Source organism: Carettochelys insculpta, chromosome 6, assembly GCF_033958435.1.
Source record: "Carettochelys insculpta isolate YL-2023 chromosome 6, ASM3395843v1, whole genome shotgun sequence".
Lineage (NCBI taxonomy): Eukaryota > Metazoa > Chordata > Testudines > Carettochelyidae > Carettochelys > Carettochelys insculpta.
The window spans coordinates 99,921,443-99,942,678 of NC_134142.1; the positions used below are offsets into that span (position 1 = coordinate 99,921,443).

Sequence of the window (21,236 nt, forward strand, 5' to 3'; positions counted from 1 at the left end):
TTTCGAAGTTTGGGGCTCAGGTAGACATAGCCACAGTGAGCCAAATTCATCCCTGGAGTAACTCCACTGTGCTTTTGGCCCACAATGGAACTGTAAAATGTACCAAAGGACAGTTCCTATGAAGATGAAACATCACTCATCTAGAATAAAAAGCTCAATAACTCTGGCCTTGACTCAACTTTATTGTGGAAATAAGCTTTATAAAGTGATTCAAATCAGGGTTTTGGTAATACAGCATTAGTTTGTCTTCAACTGGAATGTGCTTGTAATATTCATGTTTCATTCCCTTTTTTAATGTAATCATTTAATCTTTAAATGATCTGCTTCAGAATGGAAGAGCAGAATCTCTGTTTAATTTCTAACAGTTAAACCAGTATAAAAGATTATTAGAAACTGGTTTGCTCTCTTTGGCACTGGTGCTCAGCAGCAGATGACTTAGAAAAGCTATTTAATTAAAAAAATACCATCAATTTCACTTTCCATTTACTGCTTGCACACAGTGAGAAAAATGTCTCACGTGAACTCCTAACTCACTGTAGCCGTGTCTACACGTGCCGGCTACTTCGAAGTAGCCGTGCCAACTTCGAAATAGCGCCCACCACGTCTACAGGTGGCAAGCACTATTTCGAAGTTGAAATCGACATAAGGCAGCGAGACGTCGAAGTCGCTATCCTCATGAGAAGATGGGAATAGCGCCCTACTTCGACGTTGAACGTCGAAGTAGGGCACGTGTAGCCGATCCGCGTCCCGCAACATCGAAATAGCGGGGTCCACCATGGCGGCCATCAGCTGAGGGGTTGAGAGACGCTCTCTCCAGCCCCTGCGGGGCTCTATGGTCACCGTGTGAAGCAGTCCTTGGCCCAGGGCTTCTGGCTGCTGCTGCTGCAGCTGGGGATCCATGCTGCATGCACAGGGTCTGCAACCAGTTGTCAGCTCTGTGGATCTTGTGCTGTTTAGTGCAAGTGTGTCTGGGAGGGGCCCTTTAAGGGAGCAGCTTTCTGTTGAGTCCGCCCTGTGACCCTGTCTGCAGCTGTTCATGGCACCCTTATTTCGATGTGGGCCGCTTTGGTGTGTAGATGCTCCCCTGCAGCGCCTACTTCGATGTAGTGCTGCCCAATGTCGACGTTGAACGTCGACGGCACCAGCCCTGGAGGACGTGTAGACGTTATTCATCGAAATAGCTTATTTCGATGACGCTACATCGAAATAAGCTATTTCGATGTAGCATTGACGTGTAGACGTAGCTTGTGTGGGTCAAAATAGGGGCAGTTTGCTTTGAAGAGAGCACACTGTTCTCCAACCTTTAAAGTGTATCATAGATGGTAACATTTTGGGCTCAGTTTTGCCTTTAAAGGAGCATAACTGCCATCAACTGCACCTGAGACTACTGGCTTTAGCAGCTGGTGCAGCCATCTATAAAAGGAAAATTGGGCAATTTAATGTAGTGGGAATGCTGGGCTCAACACATTTTTGGTGTATCCCTGCTGACTTCAATAGAATTGGTCCAAAGCCTTTATTATATTTGTTACCAGTGCTCATGCAGCAGGACGGTAGGCACCACAGAAATATCTGAGACAGGCAGGCAAGAAGGGACTCTGCAGATGTCCTTTATGCGTATTCCTCTTTGTAGTGGGGCCAACAGGTGCCTGGGGTCCAGGGGCAGGGTGTATAATGAGGGAGGGGGAAGCTCCATGTCCCAGAAGGGGCGGGACCTCAGGCAGTGAGCATTTAGTGCTGCTCAGACTGAGGCATGTCCCAACCCCCAACACACAGAGCTGCAGTTCAAAGGGGTTTGTGGCTCTGGCTGCCAGTGTTGGAGGCTCCAGGCCCCTTTGAATCTCCAGGGCCTGGTGGAGTTGCTCCTCATTTGGAAAATTCTTGCGTTTCATGTTGCTTTACTTTGTGATACAATGAGACTCTCTCTCACTGACTTTCTTTTTATAGTATTTAAATAAATCAGAGCAAGCAGAATTTTAAATATCTAAGAATATGTTTGAGTATAAATTACTTTCATGTGGAATTGTATCTATTAAACCATGAAATGCTGTGAAATTCATTATTTTTGATCCAACCACCCTTATGATATCTACCACTGAGAATTCAATGTACATACATTGCCTGTTAGCAAGAGCCTGTTTAGAACAAGTATAAAAAGCTAATATAATTTTGCTAAACAGTCTATGAAATATTGCTTTTGAAAGTTAATTGTAGATTTTTCTCTGTATTTCTTAAATTACAGGCCCAATCTTTAACCAAACGTCCAGTAACTTTACTGCACACAGGATCAGCCAATTAGGGCCTGATATTTTTCTTCAAAGAACTGCAATTTACTAATAAAAAAAGAGAAATTTTAACGAGAACCTTCTCCCTTGTCTACACTAAGCAAACCTTCAAAATCAACTTACAAGGTAAAGTAAACTTTTTTTTCAACTAAATACAAATCGTTGTCACAGAACATAGAAATATCACATTTACGGAATACTCTCAGAGTTGAATAGGGACGAAATCAGCAGAAGTCAAAAGAAACAACAGAATTACAAGAAGTTGACCCAAATCTCTCTCCGTAAAGAGAACAAGATTCCTTCTAAAGGTGTTTTTTAAACCGTATCAGAAAATTTAGAAGGGAATCATTTTCCTGTTATAGAATTACATAGGCAGGCTTAAAAATTGTCAAGAAGGCATAATTCCTTATTAAATTTATTAGAATTTCCCACAAAGGTAGTCACAGTGCTCACAGCTCCCCACGATTCCCCAAAAGAACCCCTTCAGAGTACCATCCACATGGCAGGTAGGTCACATCCCTCCCAGGGGTTAGACCATAGACCCCTCCACCTTCTGGGACTGATTTCCAATGGACTCCAGGAGTAACCCCTGCAAGATAGTGACACCCATTTTCAAGGACCACATTCTCTTGGATTGCCTCTGGGGACCGCACCTTACTGGCTTCAGCATTATTTTACCAGCTTCAAATTCTAACATTTATTCAAAGAGGCCAGACTCTCATTTGGTTTACACAATGAGGAGAAGCAACAGAAATCAATGGTGTTCCACAGGTGTAAAGAAAAGCACAAGTGCCTAAACCTGCTCCCACTGGAAGCCAAGGGCAAATTTCCAATGATTTCAATGGTGCCAAATTAGGCCAAAGATCAGATCCAAAGTGAGCATCTTTTACCACTGAATCAGAGAGGAAATACACAGAATCGATATCTTTTTGAAAGAACTCTATAGATCCAGGTAGAATCTACACCATTTTGAAAGAGCCCACACACACTCAAACCAGAGTCCTGAGGTCACCAGGAGGAAAGGAGTATGCATAGCTCCTTGTGTGGTAGCTCAACCAGTATGAAAGATGTGAGCAAATCTGTCTACACAGGAAAGTGAGTGAGTACTGAAACTAAAAATCAAGTGGTTGAAGTTCCTGGTGGGAGACAAGGGCAGGTAGAAATCAATATCAGGGATAGTGGATTGAAAGCTGAACACACAGGAGAAACGTGCAGAGTAAAGATGATCATTCAGAAGGTGAAGCTGGGTGCAGAGCCCAAGGTGTTTACTGGTGTGAGATTTGCTTTGGGAAAATCACTACAGGAAAATACAGCAACTTACACTGTACACAGTAGCACCAACAGCCACCACAGGCCCTATGGTAAGATGGGAGGGGGGCCCAGCTCTGTGCCCGGAAGAGGTGGGGCCAAGGGCAAAAGGGGCAGGGCCTAGGGCTTTCTATCCTCAGCTCTGCCAGGACTGTGGTACTGGGCCCCTCCCTCCATTTCAGCCACATGCAGCTGGAGCAGCGCTGCTGGCACTTTAAAGGGCTCAGAACTTTGGACCCCTCTGAAACACCAGGTCCAGAGACAACTGCCCCATTCTCCCCCACCTCTCCCCATCAGCAGGCCTGATTGTACATAGATTTTACCTGGAACACAGTGTTTAGAAAAATGCAGCATAGCAGCTGGGGTACACATAGGTGTCCTTGCCACTCTGTGTCTTAGCCAAGGTCTCTTCCATACACCCTCATATGGAGAGGCAATGAAGAGTAGTAAGAAGGGTAGTGAAAGGGAAGCAGCACCATGACAGAAGAGGTATGGCCTCCTCAGTGTCCTCTCTCTGGTGGTCTCTCACTGCTTGACTCCATTATATTCTCTGTCTTGTGCCCAAGAAGTAAAGTTACCAAACCAAAGTTACACATAGCATATAACAGTGGCATAACCAGGGCTATATCCCTCACATAGACATAGCATTAGACCAAGGAGCTTAACTGTACAGTGAGATTCCTATGTTTCACTTTCTACACTTTCAAAAATGGTTCCTCATGACTTTGTGCTGCAAATTCAGTATGCACAGCATAGAAAGCAATTTGAGGCTATCTGAATAACCCTAAAGATAACATAAGATAAAAACAAATAATACTACCAAAATAAAAAGCAGTTAAGTAGCACTTTAAAGACTAGCAAAATAGTTTATTGGGTGAGCTTTCGTGGAACAGACCCACTTTTGAAGTGGGTCTGTCCCATGAAAGCTCACCCAATAAACTATTTTGCTAGTCTTTAAAGTGCTACTTAACTGCTTTTTGTTTTGATAGTGTATAGACTAGCACGGCTTCCTCTCTGTTACTAAACAATACTACATAATGAATAACACTGACATAGGATTAAACGTGCTCCCAAATCTTTGTGCTGAAATCTCAAAATGATGGTTAGTATTATTCTGTAACCCATTGCACTTGCAAAACAACCTACAAGGAGTATGTTACTGACTTACTCTGATAAATGGCTAAGGACAATATGCCACATGCTTGGCCTCTTAGTTTTCCATATAGCCATTTAGAAATGTGATGGTTCATGTCTTTTTCATTCATGTCCACACTGTATTATTAAGGACACTAATAAACTTACCAAATGGTTGTTTATATCGTAATTATAGCCTTCAATATAGTAACCACTGTCTCAACTAGTCAGTATGAAACCATGCAGGAGTAAAAAAAAAGTTCTATGCCGATTGATCATTGCTTACCAATACAAGATTCCCCGGAAAGCGAGTAGGTTCCATTGTCATGGAAACCGCTTCTGCACTCACAGTGGTACCACCCTGGGAGGTTAACACAGCGTGAATGGTTGTGACACTCAATGATCCCCTCTGCACATTCATCAATATCTGCCTCAGAGAAAAACACAAGCCAGCCAGGAAATTAATTTCCTTTGACACCAACATTTTAGATGCTTTTAAATAAGTCTTCCTTTAAAATAGAGATTGGATGTTTTATGGTTCCAAAAACTCACTTGGTTCAACAACAGAAACAACAATAAGTAGGACATTTGAAACATCAAAAGTAAATAATTTTACTGTATGTAAATATGCTGTGTTTATGCAGCCATAAGGAACTATTTTTTCCACATTTTGAGGAAGATCCTCAGCTGAGAACTGGCCCTGTATATTTTTCTGAGAATTTTGGAGTAATGCTGTAGAATGAAAGATTAATGATTGAAAACAAAAGGTGAGATAATTCTTGCTGCTGCTACTGGTTTTAAAGTAATTGTACTGTGCAGGTTGGGGTGTACAATTATGATCCTAAGGGCCTCCTTGTACTACCACCTTACATGGAATATTATCTAACTACACAAGTAGCCCCACTGGGTATGATTCTCAAGCCTACTAGGTCTGCTTTGCATTAGTCTTCCAGAGCAGAGCAGACAAACTCATGGCATAAAAGGAAAAATCTCTATTGATATAGGGCTGCTGTTGCAACTTCCATGATGTCCCTCCTACCCCGCAAATACAGGTAGTATGATAGGGCAAAAAGAATCATGGTGGGGAAGCCTCTGATTGCTGATTGCCTGCTGTCTGAATGGTCCTTAGTGCTACTCTAACCTTCCCTGTGAACCAGACTGGACCACTGGCCTGCTCAAGGACTAAGAAAGTTCCTCTGGGTCATTGGGTTTGGCTGAATGAGACAGTCTGATGCAACGTGAGCAAAAGTGCTAAAAATGGTCCCTAATCAATTTGAATAATATACCTCATTTCCAAACTGGGCAACCAAATACAGTATGCAAAAGATGACAAATTTTCAGCAACTGGATTTCCATTCTAGAGTTAATGCTTGGCCACTATACAGGCCCTTACAAATTCAATGCACTTTACAAAAAATAACTAATATATTGCCATAATTACAATTTTCACACTATTTCTGTGATGAAAGTTAATATATTGTAATAGCATGTGACAAAAAAGGAAAAGCAATCATTTGTTGCAACTTCAATTATAAGATCCTCTGGAAAAGAATGAAGCAAATAGCAATATACCCATAATTTTGTAGCAGCGGAAATATACAGCTAGTTTGATTCCCTGCAGAGCTCCAGTAAACATGTGTTGCCTTTTACAAAGGATTTTTCTAAACCTTCCTTCACATGGTTAATACGGACCTCATAATCTATAATAACCTTGGCTGATTAGTGCTGGCACCTGGCTGTTGTTCTCCTTTGAGCATTTATGCAGTATATTTTGGAGGGTTGTAATTAAAATTAGTAAATTAATTTTATGTTAACCTTCCAGTAATTAAGAAGCTATTATATTTTCATGATGTTCATAAAAACTGTTTGATTCTTCTGTTCAGCCTGAACCTTTTTGGGAAAAAAAAAGCCTTGGACAGTTTTCAGCACCACTGCAGGGGATCTTCACAATTATAAATGAATGTCTTTTCCTCAACCAGGATGAGCTGCTTTTATCCACTGATAATTATTCCTAGCTAGAGCGTATAAAACAAGAATAAAAGGTTGTATCACAAACACAATGGAAATCTGCAGACTTTGGCCTCAATTCTGCATTGAGCATGGGTGCAGGGCTCTCACCCATGAATCCTGATGCAAGATTGGGAAGCTATGACTCGTATCTCCACTTACAAATATTTTACACCAATGTGGTTCCACTGACTTCACTGAAATATTCTGATCTACAGCAGGGTATATCAGAACTAGGTATATCAGAACCTAGTACTTTCCAAATTCAACCATGTTTTATTATTGTATATAAGCAGTGCATCATAAAAAAACATGGAGTCATCTTTCTTTCGTTTAATAATAGCATGTTTTCTTCTTTAAACCAATCTCTAAACATAATAGAAACAAAGGCCCCTATTCACTTTTGTGTTCATACTCTGCTTAAAAGTGAAGCAATGTAATTTTCTACAGTATAGTGCTGGCCTGTAACCACCATTTCTTTCTAGCATTAGTCACACTCAATCTAAAAACAGTGTTTACTCTTTAAACTCTGTTGCTGATATCACCCCTTCTGTATTTTATATTTTGTGGAAGCTAAATTTTAGCATAAAAATAACATACAAATCTATCTATCCATCAATGAGAAAATTCAGATGCTTTCAATTCATTACAGCAAATGGAATTTATAACCATGATCTTTTCACATGTCATGGCTGATGGAACAAGTTTAATCCTATTTGGGAAGTGTATGACTTTCCTACTGTAGGTTATTTGCAAATGAATCCTCCTTGCTTCTCTTTCTTCCCTTGTAGTGAATCCAGGCGTGCTATGAACTAAAAATTGTTTTCCTGGTCAGTTTTTTACTTGACTTCCCTTTCTTCAATTCTACTATTTTTAATTTACAAAATCAATGGAGTTTCCTAACGTTCATCTCCAAAGCAGAGTCCCTTTGAAACAATGGATGATTGAGGGTTATAGTGCAGGATGCTAATTAGTAGAACACATTGTAGAAAGCTTGCCTGCTTAGAGACCAAAGCTAAGCATTTGCTCCTATTTAAACACCGGAGAAAGGAATCAGAACATTAAGTTATGCAGATTAAGTTGGAAAAGTAAAATAAAATTGCCGATTATTTCTAGACTACCTAGATTACTTTCTTATTTGTACCTTTGTCTGTAGCTTCCTATAGGGATAGAGCAAAAAGCTAGACGATGACATTTTGGTAAGTAGTGTTTGCAAGGTAAAGGGGAAAAAAACAGACATTCAATTTATCTAATGCATGGTTACTCACATACTTGCACAGATGTCCAATAAAGGTGAAAAAAATTAATGAAGCCCTTCAGCTGATCCTATTATCATCTACCCTATTTTTAGCAAGTCATAGATGGACAATATTTATGAATTTGGTCTGTACGTGCTGAGTGATTTAAGTCTATTGGCACAAAGAGACCTTTGTAATTAGGGATGTTTTAAAATATGTAAATCGTGTACTGGAGGGAGCAAGCCCACACTGGCAGGGGCTGTGGCTAGATGACCCAATGAGCTTTCCCATCTCAACATTTTTGGAAACACTTTTATGTGGAGTATTTATATACAAGAAGATTCTGGAATATCTAACGGCTGGATTAGAAGACTGGAAATTAAGATATCTGGGTTCCATTCTAGGGTTGCCACTGGCTCCTCAAATACATCACTTCATCCCTCTAGCTCTCTGTTTTCTCATCTTTATACACTCATTCACCTACATTGAGCATTTTGCCATATTTAAGTACACAGACTTTAAATGCATATGATACAAATATATCAGTGCCATGTTTTTCATTAGAATATAAGATTTTCTTGGCTACTGTGCTATAGTGTGTATGCATTTATTTCTATCAGGGCTGTCAAGCAATTAAAGACATAATCACAATTAATCACACTGTTAAGCAATGACAGATTACCATTTATTTTAAATATTTGTGGATGGTTTCTCTATTTTCAAATATATTGATTTCAAAGACAACACAGAATACAAAATGTACAGTGTTCACTTCATATTCATTTTTATTACAAATATGTGCACAATAAAGAACGAATTGTATTTTTCAATTATTCTCATATATGTACTGTAGCATAAGCTCAATCATGAGAATTGAATTTACAAATACAGACTTACGTACAAACCACTTGCATTCAGAAATAAACAACGTAATACTTTAGAGCCTACACATCCACTCAGACCTACTTCTTTTTCAGCCAAACACTCACCCAAACAAGTGTCACCTGAAAATGAGAACAGGAATTCACACGGCACTATCATAGCTGGTTTTGCAACATATTGACGTTCTAGATGTGTTAAAAGTTTCACATGTCCCTTCGTGTTTCAAGTACCATTCCTGAGGACTTACAGGCTCTTAAATTTACATCCTTTTGATTTTTTTTTGTGCAATTATATAATACAAAATAATCTGCCTTTGCAATTTACACTTTCATGGTGTAGAGTACTCGTATGAGATAAATTGAAAAATATTCTTAACATTTTACAATGCATATATTTCTAGTAAAAATGATATGAAATGAACACTGCACAGTGTATATTCTGTGGTATAACTGAAATCACCATTGAAAAGAGGAAAAAAACCAGCCACAAATATTTACTAAATTTCTTTCAGTTAGTATTCTATTGCTTAACACTGTAATTAATCACAATTATTTTTTGAGTTAATCGTGTGAGTTAGCTGTGATTAGTCAACAGGTCTAATGTCCATACAAAAAGATGTCTTGAACTGAAGTAAAGGGAGGAAACTATGTATCTGGGATTTAAGGATAAAAACAGTGTAACAAAATTTCTTCAAACAAGTACTACAAAACTGTTCTGGGACTATCCCCTACTGTGGATGTCAGGAAATGCAGTCACAGGCTGTGCCTCTCCCTCTCCCAGCCCACACCCAACCAATGTTCCACATTCTCTGTATTTTAAGGACACCAGATCTTCAGGATGCTGACACACTCTGCTCAGAAGAAGCACAAAAGTCCTCTCTACCTTAATGCCCTCTACAATTGTTCATAAGGTGGGAGGAGAAGGGAGATAAGAAGATTCCTCCTTAAAATATACAGCTTAATATATTCATCTTTATGAGAATAACCCAAAACCCTGTGAAATCAACAGAAAGACTCCCACTGACATTGACTTTTATGGACTTTGGATCAAGTGCTACATTATTAAATACATAACATAAAACAAACAGTGTGCATGTTCAACCCAGACAAATTAATGTTCTGGTGCGAATCTCTATTTCTGTATCTCCTGATTGCATGACTTTCAGCTGTGTGGAACAGTTAGTCTGCATTATGTAATTTTTACATTTTCTATTTAACTCTGATTTATTAAGGGGCACTGCAGCTATTCCCCATTGGTGCCCTTTTCCTTCCAATCTCTCCCTCCCCCCGATTTCAAGCCCTGCTCACAATGCCCCTCTGGAAAGAGTTACTATGCAGCATGTTCTAATAAATGCTTTTATCCTAGTTGGTTATTTAACTGTCATTAGCATAGAATTGTTAATGGATCTGACAACACCCCATTATGATGGTTTTGCAGAAGGTATGAAATGATGCAATTTTCCAGTGTACAACAAGGACATCAGTGGGTTTTGAGAAAGCTCTTGCAGGATGCTAATCCTGTCCTTTGAGGACAAGGCTGTAGATTTACTTTTTATCATTCCAGCTTCCTGTATTATTCATAGGGGTATTTATGCAGACACAATAAATAGGATAATTTACCTCAAAATAAAACACAATTGTTTCAGATCTGAAGAAAAATGGTAAATAAAAATAAGCCTATCTTTTAAAATAATTCACTGTATTTCTGTTATGTGATTATAATGTAGCAGAGGCTCCATACTCATGAGACAGAAGAGTTTTTAAAATAAAAGGCTTTACTCATCAAATTACAGAAGTATTACTGTTCATGTAAAAATAAATCATTTTCTTTAGCTCTTTATTGAATAGGATACTTGGAAAACACCTTAATTATTTTTCACCAATGAATACAGCATCACAGACATCTCAGACATCCTAACCTGAAACGATACTCTTGAATTGTTAAGTATACTAATTCCAGGAATGTCTCATAGCTATATGTTTCAAAGGAACATCATGCTAGAGAGTCTTTTTATCGTAAAATTGCCTCACAACTACCCAGCTGGACAAGTGAGGCATGAATCTTATCTATCCCCATTTTTATAAAATGAAGATAGGGAAAACTAAATGTGGATGAGAGCTTTATGTTAATGTGATTCCCCTCCCCAACACCTCAGCAGAGACATGCACTAACTTCAAGAGTCCCTCCATGCTCCCTCAGAAAATAACTGTTTAAAAAACTGCATGAAGAAGGGGCATGTTATCTGAATGTTACCCACTCGGCAGATATATAAGCTAAACAATAAAACAATAACCAACAGCCTTTCCCCCCTCAAAAAAAAAAAACCACAACCCACCCTAGCAAACAAACAAACAAACAAACAAATATATCTCCTAATCTTTGCCAAACTCAGTCCTCATGTAACTGGTCCTCACTCCATTAGAGTCAACGGTTGCATCTGCTTACCTCAGGATTGAATTTAGTCAATTACTACCACCTTTTCTGCTGGCCCTAATACCCTTTTCCAGCTGGCATGAAGAAGTGATGCTTACTCTCAAATGTTTATGATGAAAGCTGCAATTCTGTCATTAAAGGTCTTCCTTGAATACCTGCCAATTTTGCTTTAGAGGAAAATGTGAGTTTACTACCCTATCTGCATTATTCTCATGTACATATTTCTATTATGGGATAAATATCTACAATAGTGATAATAATCAGGAAAAGCAGTTTAGTTATATGAACCAATGGATAGCATTATAAGGGTAACAACTGAATAAGGGCTAATGATTGTTTCTGAACCTTGTGAATCAGCCCATACTTATCAGTACATCAGAGAATCACAGATATTTGAGATAGAAAAGAGGTCACTAGGTTATCTCAAACTCTTTCCTATTCCACATTGTTCCCTACAGTCAATTTTTATCTAATCCAGTTTTAATTGCTCCAAGTGACAGAGCTTCCATTGTTTTCTGGTGGAAGTTTGTGGTTGTCTTTGGAACGGTATTTCAAGGGAATTTTAATTTCCTATTTAGCCTTACTTTTAACTTTTTCAATTTCATCCCATTAAGAGATACTGAGCAAGTTGTCAGCACCAAATGGTGCGAACATTCTTTTTCTCTTTCTATTTAGTCAACCCTACTCTGTTTTTTTACAACTTGTGATTTTAGTTATGCGATATTTATATTGAGCTGTATCTCGCTGTCTGAACTCCAGCAGTAGGAGTTTGTCCTGGGTAATGGTACAGAAGTAGACCCAAGGACATGAGGACAGGGAAGTAAAATAAAAAAATAAAGTCCAATTTGCAAATATAACGAATACATCTCATATTCACAATATCCCAATAAAAACTGAGTATATGTAACAGCTACATGGTACTTAAGAAGTAGATGGTGTGCCCAGGCACCTATTACCATTAAAGAGCAGCTGTAACATAGTTATTGTGCAACTGTGGATTAGCATTATCAGCATTGTTAATTGGCTGGAAAATGTGCGTGTAAATTTAAAAGTATTAGTTTAACCCAAGAACAGACTAACAGAAGCTATAAGCATAATAGGCTAGTGGATACCAGCAATTTTTAAGATTAATTCTTTTAATATATCACACTTAATTTACTGAAATCCATTTATAATGAACACTCCAAACTGATTTCTTTACCAGTTTAGTGGACGTCTCATCATATTAGTCTATTTGTATGCTAATCTGCAGGACACTTGAAGGCTGCAATTTAGTCAGTGAGCTAGCCAGATGGTTTTCAGAGCACAATGCATTGTCTAAGACAAAGTTTTGGATTCTTTGCTATCAAGCATAAAGACATGTTTGGGAAATAAAAATACAGCTGTAGTATTTAGTGGGGAATTTTAGCAGCTAATTATCAGGAATTGAGAGTAGCAAGTCCACAATTAAGGGTGTATTTGAATTTCGGATCTGAACTAGGTTTTAGACATTCCTCTGTGAGCCACAATGAAATATTGGTTTCAAAGTTGGTCGATTAAGACTCAAATTTTCTGCCAAATTCAAAGAGAACTGGACAGGAAGTTATGACACCCTAAAATGAAGGCTTGTCAGAGACATGTTGGCACTATGTAGGTTTCTTGGTTGGCTGTAAACACTATTATGGTTCTTTTTGGGGTGAACAAGCCATCCAGTATTCACAAGGAGAAAGATTTGGCTGGCTCTTGAATGACACCCTCAGATAACTTTGGATTAGTTGAATTGTGGCCTTCTGTGCCTTCAAATGTTTGGGATTTCTTGCAGGTTTAACTGTAACTATGAAAGATAAATGTTTAGCTCTGCTGAGATCACATTACGGCCCACCTGATGGGTAATGTGGCTTGTAGCCCCCATTTTTGGTCTGCCCTGATCTTGGATTGGCCAGGTATCAAACATCACAAGAAAAGCAATCTTTCAGATGAACTGGCTGAAATATATAAAGCCAAAATCAGAGGAAAATCAAGACTTGCACATTTTCAGCAAATCTCTCTTATTGGGCACTGAAGTTTCTCAATGCCACAGAAGTCTGTAGGAATGTTTTTAGGCAAAGGGAGAGCTGCTGGGTTGAATTTCTAAAAACACGCCTAAAAGTCCAGTGGTGCAGCAGTGCTCAGGCAGTCTGTCCTGAATGTCATGGTCCCACACCGCTTCCAAAAGTAGACAGCTGCTGGCACGTCTCTGAGTACCAGTGGTCAGGGCGGCTGGGTTCTGTGCAATGCCCTCACCCTCAGCTCCACAATCAGCTTCCATTGGTCAGTTCCCAGCCAGTGGGAGCTGCAGGGGTGGTGCTTGCATCCCAACTCTGGTCCCTTGGAATGCCCATTTTGGACCATCCTTACATCACCACTCCCCTGTAACAGGAGTCAGCAACCTTCCAAAAACATGAACCATTATTTTTTGTTTTCTCTTTGATCTAAATATTTTCAGAACTGCCTCACATGCACAATCCGAGCAGGTGTAGGAGGATTAGGGTGGAGGATGGTGTGAAAGATGTGGCTCTGACAGGGAGTGTGGTGCAGGAAGGGTTTCTAATCTGGGCAGCAGGGTTGCAGAAGGGGATGCAGCTCCCCACAAGCTGTGCAGCAAGACTCAAAGAAGCTGCATGCTGGGGCCCCATGTCATGCCCAGAAGTTGCCAGCTGCTGGCACATCTCTGCATGCCCCCTGTGGGGAAGGGAGAATGAGTTCTCTGTGCACTGCCCAGGCCCACAAGCACCACCCCTGCAGTTCCTACTGGCTGGGAACTGGCCAATGGGAGCTATGAGTATGGTGCTGGGGGGTGAGGGTAGCATATAGCCACCAGGTGTGCACACAGACATGCAAGCATCTGACTGCATTTGGGAGTGGTGTGGGGCCATGGCATGCAGACAGCCTCCCTGAGCCCCAATGCACCACTGGGCTTTTAATTTTTTCAGAAAATGACTGCCCACAAGAAGGAAGACAAAGAGCCTCAGGTTGCCAAACCCTGCCTTTTGATGACAGCATTCATGGCAGCACTTCTATGAGCAGTTCAATAGACACTGTGCTAAATAAATAACTAAAATGCTAGAAAATTCAGGGAGCAAGCTGACTACGGTGTTCCTGTACTAATTTCCATTTTAAAGTTACTTGTATGAACTCTTAAACTCAACATTTGATCAAAGTCCCACAAACAAAAGACCATATTTATAGGATTTTCTATAGTAGCATAGGTGGTATGCCTGATTTATAGACAGAGCAACTTAGATACACAGAGGTTGAGTGAGTCACCCAAAATGACTCAGAAAGCATAAGATAGAGACAGGAATAGAATCCAATCTCTTGTTTCAAAGATCAGCGTCTAAACAATGAGGCCACTCTTATGCCACATAATTACTACAAACAGATCTTTAAACCAACCTACCAGACCCCACGTTGTGCAGTGTTACCTGTACTGGTGAGTGAGCAACCAAAACGGGTTCAACATTACTAGACATGGGCACTAGGACAAAAACTGCTTGAGAACGAAAAGATAAAATTAATAGGGGAGATCTATTCTTGTATGATGACCATAGCAGACACTTTTACAACCAATCTTGCCTCATTACCTGGATCAGAAACTAAAAAGACAGCATGTTTGTGTCTGGAAGTGAAAAATCATCATAACAATGTCCATACTTGGTCAGATCAGTGCTATATCTAGTCCAGTATCCTGTCTTCCAACAGGTACGCTTGACTTGCCAGAGTTTGTGCCTCTGTTTTCCTTGCTAGGATCTGATTGATTTTTAAAGGATGCCTTTTTGCCTTTAACTCTCTTTTATGCTGCTGTTTAGCCTTGGTGAAATTTACTGGTTCTCTGATTGTTTTATTTAGGGGTATGCATTTAGTTTGGGCATCTATTATGGTGTTTGAAAATAGTTTCCAAGCAGCTTGCAGGCATTTCACTCCTATGACTGTTGCTTTTCATTTCCATTTTATTAGCCTTCCTCTCTTTGGTGTAGTTCCCTTTTTGGATGTTAAAACTGTTGCTCTGCTTGATTTCTTTAGTATTCTCTCTTTTGCAAAGATGTTAAATTTAACAAAGTTACGGTCTCCATTTCCAGATGGTTAAGCTTTATTTACCTCTTGGCAAATAGAACACAGAATCTGTTCCACTATGTAGAATTAAATCCAGACATGCCCCTCCCCTTGTTGGTTTCAGAACTAGCTGCAATGGGAAGCAGTTATTACTGTTTTTTAGAAATGTTATTTGTGCACCCCAGTCATTAATTATGTCTATAAATGTTTTTTTTTTTTGAGGAGGCATGTACTCAATCAACATGAGGATAGTTTTAAATCCCTTATTATTATGGTTTCTGGTTTTTAGCCTCTCTGATTTCCTTGGGCATTTCACAGTCATCTTTACCTTCCTGGTCACATGTTTGGTCGTATAGTCCTGCTGTCATTATTCAATCATGGAATTTCTATCCGTAGAGATTCTATGGCGCTGTTTGGTTCATTTAAGATTTTCATTATACTGGACTCTGTGCCCAGGATGGAGCTGGGATGGGGTCAGGGCTGCCCAGCTGCTGCTGGAGCCACACGCAGCAGGGAGCCATGAAGGAGGACTGGGGGCGGGAGACTGGGGCTGTGTGACTCCTGGCACTGCTGGAGGGGAGGAGGGATGCAATAGCTTTGTGCGAGTAGGGGGAGGATGGAGGCCATAATGGAGGCTGGAATCTAGTGGGCACACAAGGGGCCTACCCAAGCCTGGCCTTCACCCACCAACCCTATTTTCCCCTGCATCATTTCAACAAGACTTTTGATGAAGCCCTCCCCATTTTACTGGGAACCTAATGCCCGTGTTATTGGGAACATCACTTCACTAGTTTGAGCCTTTACACAAGATGTGGTTGAGACTAAATAACACGTTTTAAAAGAGAGAGACAAGGTGGCTCAAAACCTTGCCTCACACAACAGAGCACCTAGAGCAACACAGCCTACTTTTGAAAACAGTTTCACCATTAGCAGGAGGCAGCAGCTGGTAAGAAGAAGATAAAAGGTAAATAATCTCCACTAAGAAAAATGTCAGCTGTCATCCTCAAAACTCCTGTTTGTAATCCTAAAACCAAGGGCATAAGAAAAGAACCAAATGATAAATATATATTGTACACACACCCTATAGACTGCTCCAGTTACTTTAATAAGCTTCTGAGCCAGTTTGATGTTAAAAAAAATCTGTATTTTTAAGCTTCAGAAGAGCTTTTTCAGTAAAGTCTGAAATGTTCCAAAGCGAAAAATATCACAAACAGACAATGCAAAAAGCCTTCCAGAGATCATTCATAGCTAGTTTTGCTCATCATAGGACAAGCGTGTTTATTTTTAATAGCAGGTTGGTACAAAGAAAGACCTTAATGAAATATCAGAAAGTGAAGGGTTGGAAGGATTGTTTGGAGAGAATTTAACTATCTATACAGCACACTCACTCTGTGGCACTCTAGCTGCCACAGGTGCTAGAACTGGTTTCCATGTTATACAGGGTTTCTACTTTGGTTCTGTAGTACCCAGAGGCACTGAGCCCTCATCTGGGGTGAGTGAAGTCTCTACTCTACAGCCTCAGTAGAGAGGCAGCTCACCTTTAGCTCATGTGGTAGAGTGCAGGGCTTTAGACCCTATGCTCACAGGTTCTATTCTTGGTGCTGGCAATCCAGGTCTGTCAGCGTTCACAGTTCAATGGCTCTCACTATCCCCACTATAACAAGTGTCCCACCACCCTTGCAAGTGTGCACTGTGGCAATACAAGTCTCTCTCTATCTTGTCTTGCTTGCAGTAGAATGAAAGCAGTTTTCCAGAGTACATCCCACACACAATCCAGAACGTATATTCAACACCATCTTCTTTGGGTAAGCTAAGAAACTGACACTAGAGCTGGCTGGAGAAACTTCAACAAAACCAAAACCTGCTGGATTATACAATTCCAATTTCCTGTCTCCTGTGAGTGTGGGGAGCAATCTAAATCAAGCCAAAACTATTTTCTCCGGCATTTTCTTTCTTGGAGAATTTCTAATTTTTTTGTTTTGTTTTCATTCCATATTAGAACAAAATCATTTCTGAAACTCAAAATTCTTTGCAAAACTGCATTTTCATCCACTGCACAGCTCTAGTTTAAACTAAAGAACCAGTAACTATAAGAGATTGGTAGGTGATGTGAGTATTAATTAATCCAAATTAAAATCCCAAGAAAGAGTGGAGAAATCTGTATTTTAGTCATTGGCAAATATCCAGGATGAGATGCTGAAAGTCACTGTTGTCAGCTTTTCTTTTTAACAGCACTAAAACAAATTTATTTTTCTAAATAGAATTAACCATTCCCAGAAGAAAAATCATGCATCTAGGGTGTGCCCCCCTCGTGTTTTTTAATTAGGAGCTAGATTTATAACTTCACTAAACCATTCTGTATTAAACTTTGACCAAACTCAATTTTTCAGACTGGGTACTACTTCAGACATCAGTAATTCCAATTAAATTAACAGAGAGATATGATTGGATCATCTCTCTACGCAATTAAATAGGCACAACTGAAATAAATGGAAAATCCTGCAAGAGAGGGCAAGGGACATGTCGAGTTCTAATGATAAATAAATAATATTTTCCATTCCTATAGTACCTTTCATGCAAAGATCTGAAAGCACTTTATAGCCGCGTCTACACGTGCCGGCTACTTCGAAGTAGCCGCGCCAACTTCGAAATAGCGCCTGTCACGGCTACACGTGGCGGGCGCTATTTCGAAGTTGACATCGACGTAAGGCGGCGAGACATTGAAGTCGCTATCCCCATCAGGAGATGGGAATAGCGCCCTACTTCGACGTTCAATGTCGAAGTAGGGAACGTGTAGCCGTTGCACGTCCCGCAACATTGAAATAGCGGGGTCCACCATGGCGGCCATCAGCTGAGGGGTTGAGAGATGCTCTCTCCAGTCCCTGAGCTTGATGGTCGCCGCATGCAGCGGCCCCTTAAAGCTCCCCGCCCCCTGCCTTCCTGTGCAGGAAGCTGAGAGAGCATGCAGGTGGCAGCCCAGCCACACGGCCAGCCTGCACGCTCCTCTGCAGCCACAACAACCCCTACCGCTGCGATGGCCACCCCCCAACCCCCTAAGCGCCCCCAGAGCACCCCCCGCAAGGGGAGCCAGGGCTCCCAGACCAGCAGCCAGGCTGGGAAGCAGCAGCGGGGCCCCTCCTGGATGGAGGCCGAGCTTCGGGACCTGCTGAGGCTCTGGAGTGAGGAGGAGGAGGTACTCCAGGTAATGGGGAGCAAGAGGCGGAACACGGATGTGTTCACTTGGCTGGCCAAGGACCTGGCCGTCCGGGGTCACCCTGCCCACACTCCTGACCACGTCAGGAGTAAGGTGAAGGAGCTGCGGCAGGGTTACGCCCAGGCCTGGGATGTGGCCGGCTGATCTGGGGCCGCCCCTGTCACTTGCCCCTTTTACAGGGAGCTCAGGGCCATCCTGGGCCCCCGGCACACCTCCTCCCCTCCGGCCACTCGATACCTCAACCAACGAGCCCCAGCAGGCCCTTCAGCCGGAGTCCGCCCTGGAGGTAAGCCCCACACCCCAGGGGCACCCCCAGGAGCCCACCCCTGGGGCACCGGAGGAGGAGGAGGAGGGGGAGTCCTCCTCCAGCGACAAGGGACTCCAAATAATCCTGCCATCACGGAGCTCCAGCAGAGCGTCCGCCCGTGTGTCCCCCGACCGTGGGAGTGGACCATCAGATATGTACCCCCCCGGTGCACACCCCCGGGGTTGAGGGGCGGGGGTAACAGATATGACCAGGGCCCTCCCCATGCCCAGATGACCATGGCCCCAAGGAAAGCAGTGGAATGTCCCTCACAGGAGTGCATCAGCCCCTGCCCCCCCAGCACGACAGTGCCATGCCCCATCCCTGGGGATGGGGGAAGCGGAACCTAGGGTCCCCCGGAGGGAGGGGGTGGGACACCCATCAGCAGCACCAGCAGCAGCAGCATCTCCTGGGGATGGGGATGGGGAACCAGCAGCAGAGGGGTCGGGGGGACAAGGGCCATGGCTCAGGGGCCACACTAACGGCTGTCTCCACTCTTCTTCCCCCCCGTGTTCCGCAGCTGCACCATCAGAAGGACCGCAGAGTGCCGGCGAGGTGTCAGTGGCCCCGGAGAGCCCACCAGGGCCATCACTCCAGGCCAGCCCCTCGGCGGACCACCGACTGGCCCCAGGGTGGGGACGATGGCGGAGCCAGCACCACCCCCGGACGGCGATGGACCCCCAGCTACTGGCCATCCTTCGTCGGCAGCTGGAGGTCTCGGAGCAGCATCTGCAGGTGGAGGAGCAGCGCCTCCAGCTCCAAGAGCGGGTGCTGGCCTGGCGCCAGGAGGCATGGGGGGCCTTTATGCGCACTTTTGAGCGCATAGCAGACTACCTGGCCCCCCATGCCGCGCTGGCCGCCGCTCTGCCCGCCCTGCCTCCTCCACCTACCGCTCCACCCACTGCTCCACCCGCCGTCGCACCGCCATCCGCCACCGAGGGCCCATCCACCGAGGGGCACCTGGGGCCAACTGACACCCGCCGGCCTTATCTCCCGGTCCACCCGGCCCCCAGCCAGCCCCGGCGTGGGCTGCGGCTGAGGCGCAGGTCGCAGACGCCCACCCCCAGTGCTGGACATTAGGGGGTGTGGAGCCCAAGACGTGGCCCCCCCCCTTTGTATATATCCCCCCACCTATGTTTTGTAAATAGTTTGTATTAGACCCCTGTTCTGTTATGATGATACCTGCCCCCCCATGTAAATAGTTCTCCCCTTCCTTGTCTTCCCCTTTTTTTCCTTTCATCTTATAATACGTATATATATATATATATATATATTTATTTATTTATTTTGGCTGTACATAGTTATAATATAAGAAGAAGAGTTCAACATATATATTCTGGTTTGATGAAAAACATGTCTGTTTTTATTTACAAGAAAAGTGGGGGGGGTGCTCTTGGGTGCTCTGTGGTGTGGGCGTAGGGGCAGGGAGTGTTGTGGAGGATGGGGGTGTGCAGTGGGAGGCCTGCCAGTGTTCACCCCGTGGCCTCGTCGAACTGGGCCCGCAGGGCCTCCCGGACCCGGGTCCCTTCGGGGTCCACCTGGCGACTGGGGGCAGCGGGTGGCTGCACATCGGCCCTGCTGGCCTCCACAGCCCAGCCCTGAAAGAAGGCCTCCCCCTTGCTCTCAACAAGGTTGTGGAGGGCGCTGCAAGCACCCACAGTCTGGGGGATGTTGGTGGGGCCTGCATCAAGCGGGTGAGGAGACACCTCAAGCGCCCCTTGAGGCGGCCAAATGTGCGCTCCACCACCTGGCGCACGTGGTTCAGGCACATGCTGAAGCACTCCTGGCTGGCTGACAGATGGCCCATGTAACGGTGCATGAGCCAGGGCTGGAGGGGGTATGCCGTGTCTGCGATGACGCAGAGGGGCATGGTGGTGTCCCCCACAGGGATCTCCTGCTGGGGGAGTAGGTCCCCGCCTCCAGCTGGCGGCACAGGCCCGAGTTCCAGAATACCCGGGCGTCATGGGTGCTGCCAGGCCAGCCCACATATATGTCCAGGAAGCGGCCCTGGCTGTCCACCAAGGCCTGGAGGACTACTGAGTGATAGCCCTTCCTGTTTAGGTAGCGTCCTCCACTGTGCTCCGGGGCGTGGATGGGGTTGTGGGTCCCATCCAGAGCCGCGAAGCAATTGGGGAAGCCCAGGGTGGTAAAGCCCGCAATGGCGGCATCCAGGTCCCCAAGCCTCACGAGCCTGTGGAGGAGCAGGGCGTTGATGGCGCAGACGACCTGCAGGGGGAGCACATGGGAGAGCACCAGTGAGAGGTGTGCAGGGTGCGTGTGGCCCTCCCCTGCCAGGGCTCCCCTCCCCCCGTGGGTCCTCTTACCTCCATGAGGACAGCCCCAATGGTGGCCTTGCCGATACC

General features: G+C 43.4%; 1 protein-coding gene across 2 annotated transcripts in view; it reads right to left on the reverse strand.

The window, feature by feature from the left end:
- The window catches only part of NELL1 (neural EGFL like 1), a 465,040-nt gene that overhangs the window by 40,539 nt on the left and 403,265 nt on the right, over positions 1-21,236 (reverse strand). The window contains exon 16 of one of the 2 annotated variants that reach the window (XM_074999015.1): positions 5,011-5,151. The exons of the other annotated variant lie outside the window; for it this stretch is intronic. Within the exon in view, the coding sequence (XP_074855116.1) occupies positions 5,011-5,151 (141 nt within the window). The remainder of the gene's footprint in view (positions 1-5,010; positions 5,152-21,236) is intronic. 2 annotated transcript variants of the gene reach the window in all.